General features: G+C 40.6%; 4 protein-coding genes across 5 annotated transcripts; 2 read left to right on the forward strand and 2 right to left on the reverse strand.

Moving 5' to 3' along the window:
- Window positions 1-1,981: 1,981 nt before the first annotated feature.
- Window positions 1,982-5,585, reverse strand: LOC111065350 (UPF0488 protein CG14286). 2 transcript variants are annotated; one of them, XM_022353470.2, is made up of 4 exons: window positions 5,302-5,585; window positions 5,099-5,233; window positions 3,971-4,925; window positions 3,243-3,904 (listed from the first exon to the last, which is right to left on the reverse strand). In XM_022353470.2, the coding sequence occupies exons 1-3, from the start codon at window positions 5,501-5,503 to the stop codon at window positions 4,618-4,620; spliced, it is 645 nt and encodes a 214-aa protein (XP_022209162.1). In that variant the 5' UTR covers window positions 5,504-5,585; the 3' UTR covers window positions 3,243-3,904; window positions 3,971-4,617. The 2 variants fall into 2 exon arrangements, with proteins under 2 accessions (XP_041451514.1, XP_022209162.1); XM_041595580.1 differs by lacking the exons at window positions 5,099-5,233; window positions 5,302-5,585 and adding an exon at window positions 1,982-3,178 and having other exon boundaries at window positions 3,971-4,322.
- A 139-nt stretch (window positions 5,586-5,724) lies between these two features.
- On the forward strand, window positions 5,725-6,788 carry LOC111065268 (60S ribosomal protein L30). Its single transcript, XM_022353352.2, has 4 exons — window positions 5,725-5,782; window positions 5,841-5,887; window positions 5,954-6,099; window positions 6,557-6,788. The coding sequence occupies exons 2-4, from the start codon at window positions 5,867-5,869 to the stop codon at window positions 6,723-6,725; spliced, it is 336 nt and encodes a 111-aa protein (XP_022209044.1). The 5' UTR covers window positions 5,725-5,782; window positions 5,841-5,866; the 3' UTR covers window positions 6,726-6,788.
- Window positions 6,789-7,068: 280 nt separating this feature from the next.
- LOC111065274 (zinc finger matrin-type protein 3) lies at window positions 7,069-8,539 on the forward strand. Its single transcript, XM_022353372.2, has one exon. The coding sequence runs from the start codon at window positions 7,221-7,223 to the stop codon at window positions 8,223-8,225; it is 1,005 nt and encodes a 334-aa protein (XP_022209064.2). The 5' UTR covers window positions 7,069-7,220; the 3' UTR covers window positions 8,226-8,539.
- A 268-nt stretch (window positions 8,540-8,807) lies between these two features.
- On the reverse strand, window positions 8,808-11,624 carry LOC111065275 (protein NipSnap). Its single transcript, XM_022353373.2, has 6 exons — window positions 11,494-11,624; window positions 11,034-11,139; window positions 10,123-10,302; window positions 9,675-9,968; window positions 9,447-9,589; window positions 8,808-9,364 (listed from the first exon to the last, which is right to left on the reverse strand). The coding sequence occupies exons 2-6, from the start codon at window positions 11,090-11,092 to the stop codon at window positions 9,216-9,218; spliced, it is 825 nt and encodes a 274-aa protein (XP_022209065.1). The 5' UTR covers window positions 11,093-11,139; window positions 11,494-11,624; the 3' UTR covers window positions 8,808-9,215.
- Between the last annotated feature and the right edge of the window lie 693 nt (window positions 11,625-12,317).

Below are 12,317 nucleotides of genomic sequence, written 5' to 3' on the forward strand. Positions count from 1 at the left end.
ACATGCCATAAGCTGTATACATACCTACATATGTAAGTGGGGATATGGCCCCAACCCTCTCTCTCACTTGTATAGAATACAACCAAAAATAGTACTTACATATATGTGTAAGAGGAATACTGATTGCTTGCTTAGGCACTTTTCTATTGTGATTGTGATACCAATGTAAGGCACAGATACAGCTATACAGATACTGAGATCCATACCCTAGCGAAACATACCAACTTGAGAGAACCTTAAGCTAAGTCAGCATCAGATCGGAACAGATCAAAAGTTGTATCGGAAAGACGCCTAAACCTAGCAGACCTAGCAGAATAGCAGCTGGAGTAGGAATAGGAATAGGAACGGGAATCATCATGGTAGATACTACAAAATATACACTATATTTTACAATATGGAAACACACACACACACACACACACACACACACACACAGACACACACACTCATAGGAATCTAGAGTTCGGATCTGTCAAGATTGTAGTACGAAGCAACTCACTAACTAAACTAAAACAAAAGCAACATTGGGTGTTAATCAATATTTAGCTAAGAGAGATGAACCACAAACAAACAAACAAACAAAACAGCAAACAAAATACATACATACATACATACATAATAATAATTGTAATAATAAACTGCTTTTTATACCTCAGATAGATATGTTTCTATATATGAGTATATACGTACGCGTATGTGTGTGCATATGTTTACTATATTGTACCATATTCTATATACATAGAGGAGCAACAAAAGCTCCCAACACCCAAACCTATCCAAATGCAAAAACCCCAAAAACACAAACACAAAGCAAAGCAAAGCAAACTAAATTAAATTAATTGAATTGAAATGAAATGAAATTATATTACACCCACTGGTCGTCTTATAAGGTGTGTTTAGGTATCGTTAACTGGATAAGTAGTTAGAACACAAAAATTCATTTATGAATGTTGAATGTAACTTTTGTATATTTTTAGGTAAATTGTTCAATTGATGCGCTTTTTTTCCCAAACAAAAATCTAAATGTGCATTATCTTACCTACCTACCCACACACACACACACACACACACACACACACACAAAACTGATCCCAGACTCTAAGATAGGGGATCGATCGTATGAATTCCTGAAACATTGGCGGGAAAACAATCATCGCCACAAATTAAGCTCAATATGTACCATATGCGTGCTATATGTTTCGGCATAATAAAATCCAAATACTCGTAGCTGTACGTACTCCGTGGGGATACTGCGAAAAATGTACCAGATGTATTTTTGAATGAGTGTCTATGCGAGAGTGCATATGCTACATACATATAGGAATATATATCTACTATATTTTATGCCTAAGTGAAATCAGCAATGGACATGGAAAATAATGTGATTTAAGTTTGGCAATTGGTCATCTTTCGTTGAGTCTTACATACATAGAGGATGGAAGGAAGGAATGAACGAACGAAGTAGAAGTAGAAGTATGTAGCAGAGTGCAATAAATTTAAATTTAAATTTAAATTAAATATACACACAATACATACATATGTACGACTATAATTATGTTCTAAACTCTGACTCCAATAAGCTATCGTGTGCTACGTCGTACTGATTGCCATATCGCTCGCATATGATTGCTATATCGTATCGTTCGTTTAACAGCAACAAAAAAAAAAGAAGAAAGAATGTAAATTCGAATTAAATAAAATGCATATCAGTGAACACAATACAATAACGATGTACAGACAAACAGACAGACAGACAAAAACAAAACAAACAAAAAAACAATATATTGAATTTAAAGTGCTATAAATGTGTATGTTTGTATATCCTATACCCAGTACACAAATACGAGTATTCAATCAATTCAACAGAAGAACAGAAACCCTTTACGTGTGTACATAAGCATAGAGGTAATTAATGTAATATATATATATGTATATGTATTATGTATAGTAAAAATATAACTTCCATATTGAGTATTTTTCATATTACCTTTAATAGAATAAAGATTATCGTATTATTCGAATACATATTATCTGCTGTTTCATTTACAACTACAACACTTTACCGACTAATTTCCATTTTCAGTTTCTGGCCTCAAAACCAAGGTAAGTACTTAAATATAAAATTTTAAAAATTCTTTTTTAATTAAAATTTTCGTATTTAGTTCAACTATTAATTTCATAAGCATTCTGTTTTGAGACTTTCTAGTATTATCATTTAAATCTATTTATAAATGAGGCGTTTCGATCGCTTTGGCTTGATATGTTATCTTCAGGTATAGCCATTGTATGGACACAAATAAAAAATCTAAGGAAATTTCATACATTTTTGAACAGCTAACAAACATATGCACATATTTATGTACATATGAAAAATGTATAACAATAATATAGAAACGTTAGCTGATGTTAACATGTAATTAAATTTAAGTAATTTTACCCAAACCATTAGATAATAAATATTTCCGAAGTCGATATTTGAATTCCATTGGATTTGGATGGTCGTTTGACTCAGCCTTTGGCCGTAGAGCGTCGAAAAAATGCTCCAAAGGCTGCAGCGATATTCTGTTAGTTATCAAGTGCTCCATGCCATATTGTGTGCCCACATATTGAAATAATTGATCCAACGACGTATTGCTGACAATCACGCCCTTCTGAAAGGGATGCTTCTGCTTGGAGCTGGGCACTTTCAAGGCAGACATGACTGCAGTCATCTCACCAATCAGCTTACGCTGCTCATTTAGGGATTTACCAAACGGTTGCTTGGTCGCAATTGAGTTGGCTGTGGACAATTTAACATTAAACATGTCGAACCAATCGTTGGCCAGCGTAATGAAATCGGCAGTTTCACTGGCATTATCAACCTGCAATCCCAGTTGCTGGCAACGTCGAATGGCACTTGCTGTGTTGCTGGAGAGCAATTGAGTGGCAAATTTGATCTTTTGCCTTTCGGTGAAATTCACGTTCAAGTGTTCATCCGTTATTTTCCATGAAACTGACAAATCGGAAGCAGAGGCAAGGTTCATCGCTTGCTTAACAGTCCCAGCGGATATTATATTGCCGTTTACCACAAGTCCAGTGTCCAGAAAGTGATTCCTTATTTGCTTAACCAGTTGAGGCACATCGGCGAATACATAAATTTTCATCTCTGCATTAGCGGGATGCTCAAACCATGTTTTTTCTAAAACAAAAAAAATACATATGCACATCGGTTACACCAGAGATTTCTTTTCGTCACTTCGTACCTGTGGATATTCCCAGCTGTGTCCATAATTTCGAATTTGCGCTGCCCATATCGGACACCATTGCCACCACATGATATTGTGCAGTGTACAGTCTTTTGATCAGCATGTGTAGCGTGTCCATTGTCATGGGCTTGTCAAAATCGTAATAGATGGGCTGCTTCCAAGATTTGCATAGTCCCTGAGCCATTGCCACTTGCACGTAGTTGCGCGGCTTTGTGGCGGAGCAGGCTACACGGATTTTCATTTCATCGAAACATAAAACGCACAGTTTGTCTTCATTCTCCCGGTCAACAGCTGCCTCCATAAGTTCAAATATGAAATGCAACGGGCCAGGGTTTATCTCCACCGTTTGCGACCATCTGTGCAGTGTGGATATACAGGGCAATGGAAATCCCTTTTTGAGTAGATGCCTATAGGCCCTGGGTCCAGCAGCATGCAGACAAATTCCTGCCGAAATGTCTTCGGAGCTCCAACATATTCGTGTGCCTCCATTCTCCAGCTTACTTATTTGCTTCTCGGTGAATATATTTTTCAGGGAGTTTGCCAACTTTTCCAGGCTCTGTAGTTTTCTGACAAGCCGATCATTTTCCATTTGTAATTCTTTGATTTTTAGTTTGAGTCGCACATTGTCTAGGGCTATTCCGCATTCAATTACTTCCTTTCTGTAATTTTGGTAAAGTTTCTAAATTATCATACAAATAATAGCGATCATGGTGCATGGTACTCACTCAGTTTGCGAACTAAAATCACAGAAACTCGCACCGACAGCAGAGGGTATTGCCTCTGTATATAAGTATTCCTCTCTTCGAGGAACGGCGTTTGGTAGCAAACGCCTGCGCTTTGCCATGCTGTCAGATGCATAATGAAAATCACCTTCATTGAAATGATTTTCACATATTTTATGGCTCTCTTTTAATTGAACTTGAGTTGCAGTTATCCATAGTTGTCTTTTTTTGCCGTCTTTGGGTACGCAAATCAAACGACTCGAATTTGAGCGACAAATTTTGCACAATTGCGGCATTTTACCGAACGTTCGCACAGCACTGAACACTGAGCAAAATAGGTCCCGAAAAGAGCGCGCATTGCGGGAATACGCCATCCATGATGAAACGAAATAAGGTGGGTGTATTCGCTCTCTATCGGGTCTTACTCATCACACACACAACGAAGTTTGCAGTTTTCTGCAAACAGAAAAGAGAGCACATTGCGGGAATATTCCGGCAGGTCGTATACAACGGTTCTTATACAAAATATGATGGAAACGCACTCCCGCATGTATAACGGATATTTATGAATCAAAGACTTGCGTTTTATTCGCACAGTCAATCTGTACTCTAAGGCATATTGGTTGATATTTAGTTTATTCAAATTTCAATCAGCTGTTCAGTCTTAGGCCGCTAAAGTTGATGTCGTTCGCATGCTCTTCCTCGATGGTAAAGTTGAATTTAAACTGGCTCCCCGTGCTCTCCTGCTGCAGGCTGCTGCGAAGCGTTGACAAGTCTGACTGTGGATGGGATGCCGTCTCCTGGGCGGGCTCTTGTGTAGTCTCATTAGTATCGGTGGCGGTGGGCAGAGCAAATTCAAAGCGAAAATCCTTTCCAGATGTCAAAAGCGCCGACTTCTTCACAAAGCTGGACTTTTTATTTGTGTCAGCGGAGGGTGTGAATTTTATTTGCTTGGAAGCTGCAATATAGAATTTATTATGAAGCGTTATATTGTTTCCATCAATATGAGCGGTAGCACAGAACAGAAAGAGAGGCAAATAGGTTGTGGATGGCAAGAAACTTACAGGGATTTCAGTCATTATCAGGCTTAATATATACATTGAAATAATTTTCTATCTTTAAGTTTCTCACCTAGCATCAGTTTTCTTTCCTCCTGTTGCATTTTGGACCGGTAATCCCCCATGGAGAGCTTCATCACCTGCCGCTTCTTGATGAGTGGCGCCGTTTGGCTTGTCAGAATTTTAAGGTTCTTGGCAGTATCTTCGGCTACAATTGGTTGTTTTTAGAGAACTATAGACCACATCTATGTTTGTGCTTGAGCTAGATAAACCTACCAACTTTTTGGCTGAGCTTGCCGCCGTCAAGGGCTGTCTGCAGCTGTTGAACACACCAGCAGAGCTCCAGCTCGAATTGAATGGCGCTCTCACCGTCAAATGCCGGTGCCGTTGCATCCGGCGCCGCCACCGCCACCTTCTTTGCTGGTCCCTGAATTGGCGGCGGTTTATTTATTGACTTTGCGGTCTTCCTGCGATGCATTTCTTTCAGATTAGATTTATTATTGTGTTTACAAAGAAATTCAATGTGCTCGCTCTACAGCTGGAGAAACATATCGATGGTAGCAACGATGTCATCGATGGTTTCTGCAGGCTCTTATTAAAATATCGAATAGGCGAAGGGAGTAAAACATCGATCGCAAGACAAACACATCTCTGCCAACTATCGATGAGTACTAAGCAACTCTGAAGTGCCCGCACGGATGACAGGAGCGCGTTTCCGGCAGCCGCCTCTTTCTTTTGCCACTGTCAGTCGACGAAGGTAGGTGTGCTCTGAAATTTGCTGGTCTGAAAATATCTAAAAGTTGGTTTTTCCTCAGTTGCTTCTTTGATTCAAATATTGAAAATGGTTGCCCCTAAGAAACAGGTAATTATGAGAAATGGTGAACATGGTTTTGTGCATCTGTGCTGATCGCTGCATTTGTTTTTGTAGAAAAAGGCGCTGGAGAGCACCAATGCGCGTCTGGCGCTGGTGATGAAATCTGGCAAATACTGCCTGGGCTACAAGCAGACGCTGAAGACTCTGCGTCAAGGCAAGGCCAAGCTGGTCCTCATTGCCAGCAACACGCCCGCCCTGAGGTGAGAATGCTACCGAGAAGTAGATTTCCATTGCACCCAAGTATGTATGAACAGCTATGCGTTGCTGTTGTTGGAACCATATGGAGTCTTGCTTAATGCTGACTGAGAAATATGATTTCAATCAAAAGAAATTGATGGAAACTATGGAGTAGTATAATATCATCTCAGCCAGTGCAAGCGGCAGGGCAAGCAACTGTTTTCGGACTCTGCCTTGCTACTGCACCTCCACGTGGTTTCATTAACGACACGCACATGTTGCGCCTGCTTGGGGTAAGACTGAACATATTTAATATTCAAACACACACACCAAAACACTGTGATGATTCCGTAATTCCGACTGCCCTGACGAATCTTTTTATTACTAGAGACTCTTTCTGATTGTATTGACACTCAGATTGCGATTCTGTCTGGTATTGTGGCATTGATGACTAATAGATTATGGTTTGTGCCTTTGCAGGAAATCCGAGATTGAGTACTACGCCATGTTGGCCAAGACTGAGGTTCAGCACTACAGCGGCACCAACATTGAGCTGGGCACCGCCTGCGGTAAATACTTCCGCGTGTGCACCCTGTCCATTACCGATCCTGGAGATTCGGACATCATCCGCTCATTGACCGAAACCTAAATGGCTAGAATTGTATATGTACTCGTACAATAAATGCTAATAAATGATGGGTTAAAGAAGAAATAATATTCTGTTTTTCATGTGCATAAATATGTATGTTTTATGGCAGGGAGGTTCTGTGAAGCAGCAGCATGCAGCTTGCGTAATTTGAAGTACCTCTGTGTGTGTGTGTATATATGCTTGTACATGGTTGTGACGTCACATAATCTTGGTGTTTATTTGCTATATACATTTTGATTGGGAAAACTTGATAAAAATAAGCCATCAAAATCCATTATCTGCATTTTTTCGTTCCACTGCTTTAACAATCAGCGCACACGATTGTCGATACATGCAGATGCGATATATATCATTGACATCTCTAATTGTCTATTTTTGTTTTGATTTTTGTGTCCGAAATGCAGCCGAATATTCGAGTTTCAATGCAGAAACACCACAACTGGCGACAAGCGCACCGCAAGTAGAGACCGTGGACAATTGTTTGACACTCCACTGATGGCGTTTGGCGGCAATAATCAAGTTGTTGCGCTCGGGGACCAGGAAATGGCCCTTGCAGGTGTTCTGGTCCCTTGTCCTGCAGCCGCCGCCACCACCGGCACAGCGCGTCCAAGGAAGCGCAAACATTCTGCCGGCGAGCCGACTGTCAATGAAAATGCCATGGATGTAGATGGAACCGAAATGAATTACTTTCTGGGTCGCCATGCCGGCTACCCCGACGAGCTGAACGTTCTCATCAAGCCAATGCGCTGTGAGCTGTGCAAGGCGACGATGACATCGTGCAAGAGCGCTGAGGACCACTACTACTCCAGGGGACACGATCGCCAAGTGGCCGCATGGATAACCAAGACCTATCCGGAGCGTGGCTTTCAGATGACACCCGGTCGCATTGGCACAACTGCCTACCACTGCAAAGTCTGCGATCTGTCCTTGAGCTCGGCGTCCCACGCCCGTCAGCACTATGGGGGCCGCAAGCACAAATTGGTAGAGTCCAAGTTCTCGCGGATATCGGAGACCGCCGGTGGCAATTGGGTGCGCACAGATGCGAAACTAAAGGACTTGTCCTTCCTGAACGACGCATCGCGTTCAGAGCTGCCCGCAGAGGAGCCCCTTAATCTAGCCAATCGTCCGGCCATAGTCGCAGAGAACGCTGAGGCTAGCAGCAGAGTGGAGTGCAGTCTTTGCCAAATTAAGGTTACATCTTCAGGGCAAATGGAAATGCACGTTAGGGGAGCGAAGCATCAAAAGAATCTACGCAAAATGAGCATGGAGCCGGACATAGAAATGGACTCGGCCCCCGAAGTCTCCGAAGGATCGATTGCGGCCAGTCTGGTCGAGGAGTTGTCGGCTGCGGATCAATCCATGTACCGCACACCAACCGGCGGCTACTACTGCGAGCCCTGCAAGAAGCTCATGAACCATGCGACGACGCTGCAACAGCATCTTTGTGGCAAAAGGCACTTGAGGACTGTGCGTCTGCTGGCAGAACAGTCTAGTCAATAATTAATGATCTCATTAACAAAATATTACATTATTTTAAGCAACAAAGTTGTACTACTTGGACATTTGTATGCCAACGAAAATCCAAGTAGCATCTGGATGATGGCAAAGTTGCAAGCTCCATTGCCCCTTTTCCCTGAAGATGTTAACCTTTTTTTTGCATAGATTGCATTCCAGTCTGTGTTGCAGTACACAGTATTACCTACCCATGTCAAACAGCATTTAGTTTAGCGAAAAAACATTTGTTATTCTTTTTTTTTCGATCAACCAAAACAGGGGAAGGACAAAACACTATCAAATAAATCTTGTAAAAATTGTCTGTATGCATTATGCTGTAAAAATACGTGTTTTATCTCCGGATGAGATACCTAGGGATATCTTTAAAGGAAACTGATTGAAAATAGACGGCCTGAAACTTAAGGATCTACAAGTGTAGTGCCACAGATCAATCCTATAGCTGTGCAGTGTATCGGTTGCAATTTATTTAGGTTTGTCATGGAGAAAATGCTCACTAAGCTGCAGATACATTTTAATTTACGGATAAGGCAAACAAAAAAAAAAAAGTTTTTAAATAAATGCAAATTATTTTGCGCTTTGCTTGTTTCACAATATACACGCTTATAACACTTTTATTGTTTTTTAAGTTTTACAAACGAAATTTGTTTTTTTTTTGTTTTTCAACTTTTTGGTTAAATTCAAGATTCGCATGTGGCAGGGGTAGGCACACATACGGGATAGTTTTTTTGTTTTTTGTTTTTTTTTTTTTGGGTAAAATGCACACTTTTTGACCTTATTTGATACTAGAGAAAACTAAACTTAATGCATATATACATACATACATACATATGTATATGTATGATGGCATTATGTACAACAACTAAAAACGAGCGGAAGCGGCAACATTACATTCTCAGTGCATGTTTCACAGCATTTCGGATCAGATCAGATTAGATGTGTTGAAAGATACGGTTTCGATTTGTAGAGCCCATATATTTATTGCGAGGGCGAGAACTCAGTGGGAGCGAGTACGCGGCAATGCATTTCTCGTATCAATGGCACAGTGTAGGCGACACACTCGTCCCAGCCAGGGGAACGCCAAGCGGCCTCTCTGGTCTCCTTGCGGTCCTGCAGCGATTTATAGCCTGTTGGAAAAGAATGGTACAAAAATGGGTTGTTAGGAATTCTTCCTTCTAGATATATGTATATGTAGTTATTCCCACTTACACCAGATGTGATGCACATTGTAAAGTCTGCCAATCTGTGAGAAGAATCCAGCAAATGCTTCATTGTTGTGCTTGCGATAGTTGATGGCGCGTGCCCAGTTGTTGCCCCATTCAATCATGGTGCCAGGCGTCAGGCGATATGAGCTGCAACACAATAAATGGCATATAGAATTTAATACTTCGATTCATTTGATGATTTAGTGTGTGTGTGTGTGTGTGTGTTTGGTACCGCATTTCGTAGATATTCTTGCCGCTACGGCTGGCAATCTGCGGCCAGTAGCTAAAGGCCAACAGGTATTGCAAGTGGCGTGAGCGCAGAAATTTGGAACGCTCCTGCATTAGACTCAGGTACTCTGGATCGTTCCACAGATCCTCTTTGGCCTGATCGATTTTCTCGAAGCCACCCGTGTATTTCCATAAATGCAAGCACTGATCCATGTCGCCCACCTGTACGCTCCATGATGCCACCAAATTGCACGAAAGATTTGCCTTTTTTTCGTTGATCAAAGACACGGTTGTTTTGCTGCAAGAAAGTATTCAATGAAATCTGGTGCCAGCCAATCAACAACACCCAACAAGAGACAAGATTTTTGGTGTAACCTTTGGATTAGTCCAATGGAAACGTACTGTTGTCACTGGGTCAATTGTTGTTATCAGGCAATGCCACTACTACTCACTAGTTATTCAGATAGGCGCTCATCGAGTCGGGTCGTACGTTATGCGTATGCAATGCATATATGATTTCCTTGTCGCTCAGCATGCGACTGTGCGCCTCCTTAGTTGGTTCGATTTTTCGTACAAGTAGCTTTGAGAACCATGAATCCAATTCCCTGCAGTTTGCAGTGGTCGAAATCCATCTGGAAGTAAACAATTAGCCATAAATCAAATAACCAAACAGTTCGATACTAAAATCTATGTTTTCGTATTTATAAGACTCTACCTTTTAACCAGATTAGCCAAGCCAAAAACTCAATCAGCAAGACAACTGTGATTTATTTATTGGAATGAAATGAATGGGTTGGCTTATAGAAAGGGTTCTTGACCAGATATTCGAAATGAAAACGACTTTTTTGTACGCCCAATCTTATCTACATTTCATGTCCGTATAGGGATGGCTTCTGTATCTCTCTTTGCCGCGAGAGATTGTATTTTAATTAATTTCAGAGCTTAGGTAGGTCGATATTTTCCTTCCGCTCATCTGAAAGACTTTTCCCCGTGAGCGGAATTCTTGCTTAGATATAAACTAGGGGGATACCAATTAATTTTGTTGATTGTCTGAAGAAAAGAACCTGAATACACGCATATGTACATATATTTATACATACATATATGCATCACCTTGGGCGGACATCTTTGTGAGTGTCCGCCCACAAAAGTTTTGCATCTATGCGTCTGTGTATATATGTACATATCGGACAATTTACGTCTTAGAGTCCAGGCAAAAGCATGCAATTTGATATTCCACTGTAGAATAAATATGTACCTATGTATGTACATATGCCCATACAGCTTCGTATGTTTGGAATATACATACATATTTAATTATTGTATTTTTTTTTTGTATTATGATTATTATTATATATCTTACCGGACAGCGGACAGGCCATTGTTATTGCCGACACTCAGAATGTTACGTAGCTTCAACATTTTCGATTTGATTTGGCCGAATTATGCAGCGATGCAGGCGTTGAAAACTGTGGGAAATCAGTTGCATATTATTTGTGCTGCTACTGTTATCATTACAATGTGTGTGTGTTCATTTTTTGCACTGCCTCCCTGCCGCGTCGTGTGTACTTTAGTCAAGGTGAAGTCAGAGTCAGACAGACCGAGCGCTAACAAGGGCGCGACAGCAATTGCCATTTTTCCCATCGATAATACGAGATCTTGCTGTGGCTTGTCCTCTTGTCCCTGTCCCCGTGTATGTCCGGTGGAATTTATTATTCCCATAGTCAATGTGCTTGCTATTTTGTGGTCTATCGAGTGGTGGGTGGCCCAAGGTCGCTGGGAGGCAGCGCAGAAGCAAACTGTTGCACACTAGCGAAACCCACTTGTTGTGTTGTTGCGGTATTTTTCGTAAATCAAACTATTATCTAAAGGAAAAGTTAACTTTAAAAGAAAATAAAAAAATTGTGGGCTAATACGGTGTTTTGGAACTGGTACGATCAGTGTGACCGCGGATATATCGATAGAATATACTGTCCGGCCCTCAGAAATGTACCGAAATATTCCTACTAATTTTTTAAATATACCGTAAATATACCGAGGAAAAAAAAAACTTAACCCACTTAATCCCCATCTAATTAAATAATTGAACACCGTAAGTTAAATTTCGGAAAATAAAACTGTTTTTAAATGCTCATTGCAGCTCCTTTCAGCTCTTTACTTACAAAAAGATGTTTCCACAATAAAAAATTTCAATTTTATAAAATTCGTGCGGAAATTGAAAAAACCCACTGGTCAACAATGGGCTAAGCGGTCTCTGTCCCTATTCCCCGGTTTTAATATTCGGTTAAATTTTACCAGCTAGTTGGGACTTTCAGCACTTAACATATAATTTTATCCGATAGATAAATTAGTTTTCTACAATATTGGATAACTTTGAGGACTCCTTTTAATTGGACTATTTCTAAAATAGGGTTTAATCAAAAACGACCAAAGGCATACAACGTTTGTGTGTATGGAATGAAAATAACGGTTTCAGCTATTACGATTGCAGCATTCTGTAAAATCGAAATTCAACCGTGCAGCGCCGCCAAACTGCGCGCCTCCTGCATTCCTTAGTTCCTCGTTTTTTTTGTAAACTGTTCATTATTAATTAATAGTTAATTGTATTTATATGTATTTTAAGCTGTAAAGACCACCGTAATTACGC

The sequence above is a fragment of the Drosophila obscura genome, unplaced genomic scaffold (genome assembly GCF_018151105.1).
Source record: "Drosophila obscura isolate BZ-5 IFL unplaced genomic scaffold, ASM1815110v1 contig_73, whole genome shotgun sequence".
NCBI classification, from domain to species: Eukaryota; Metazoa; Arthropoda; class Insecta; order Diptera; family Drosophilidae; genus Drosophila; species Drosophila obscura.

Coding starts and splice junctions, on each gene's coding strand:
- LOC111065350 (XM_041595580.1), bottom strand. CDS start 4,263: ATGCCGCAATTGTGCAAAATTTGTCGCTCAAATTCGAGTCGTTTGATT. Junction 3,905..3,970: donor GATTTTAGTTCGCAAACTGA/GTGAGTACCATG, acceptor CCAAAATTACAG/AAAGGAAGTAATTGAATGCG. Junction 3,179..3,242: donor ACAGCTGGGAATATCCACAG/GTACGAAGTGAC, acceptor TTTTTGTTTTAG/AAAAAACATGGTTTGAGCAT.
- LOC111065268 (XM_022353352.2), top strand. CDS start 5,867: ATGGTTGCCCCTAAGAAACAG. Junction 5,888..5,953: donor TGGTTGCCCCTAAGAAACAG/GTAATTATGAGA, acceptor TTGTTTTTGTAG/AAAAAGGCGCTGGAGAGCAC. Junction 6,100..6,556: donor AGCAACACGCCCGCCCTGAG/GTGAGAATGCTA, acceptor GTGCCTTTGCAG/GAAATCCGAGATTGAGTACT.
- LOC111065274 (XM_022353372.2), top strand. CDS start 7,221: ATGGCGTTTGGCGGCAATAATCAAGTTGTTGCGCTCGGGGACCAGGAA.
- LOC111065275 (XM_022353373.2), bottom strand. CDS start 11,092: ATGTTGAAGCTACGTAACATTCTGAGTGTCGGCAATAACAATGGCCTG. Junction 9,969..10,122: donor AGCGCCTATCTGAATAACTA/GTGAGTAGTAGT, acceptor ACTTTCTTGCAG/CAAAACAACCGTGTCTTTGA. Junction 9,590..9,674: donor AAGAATATCTACGAAATGCG/GTACCAAACACA, acceptor ATTGTGTTGCAG/CTCATATCGCCTGACGCCTG.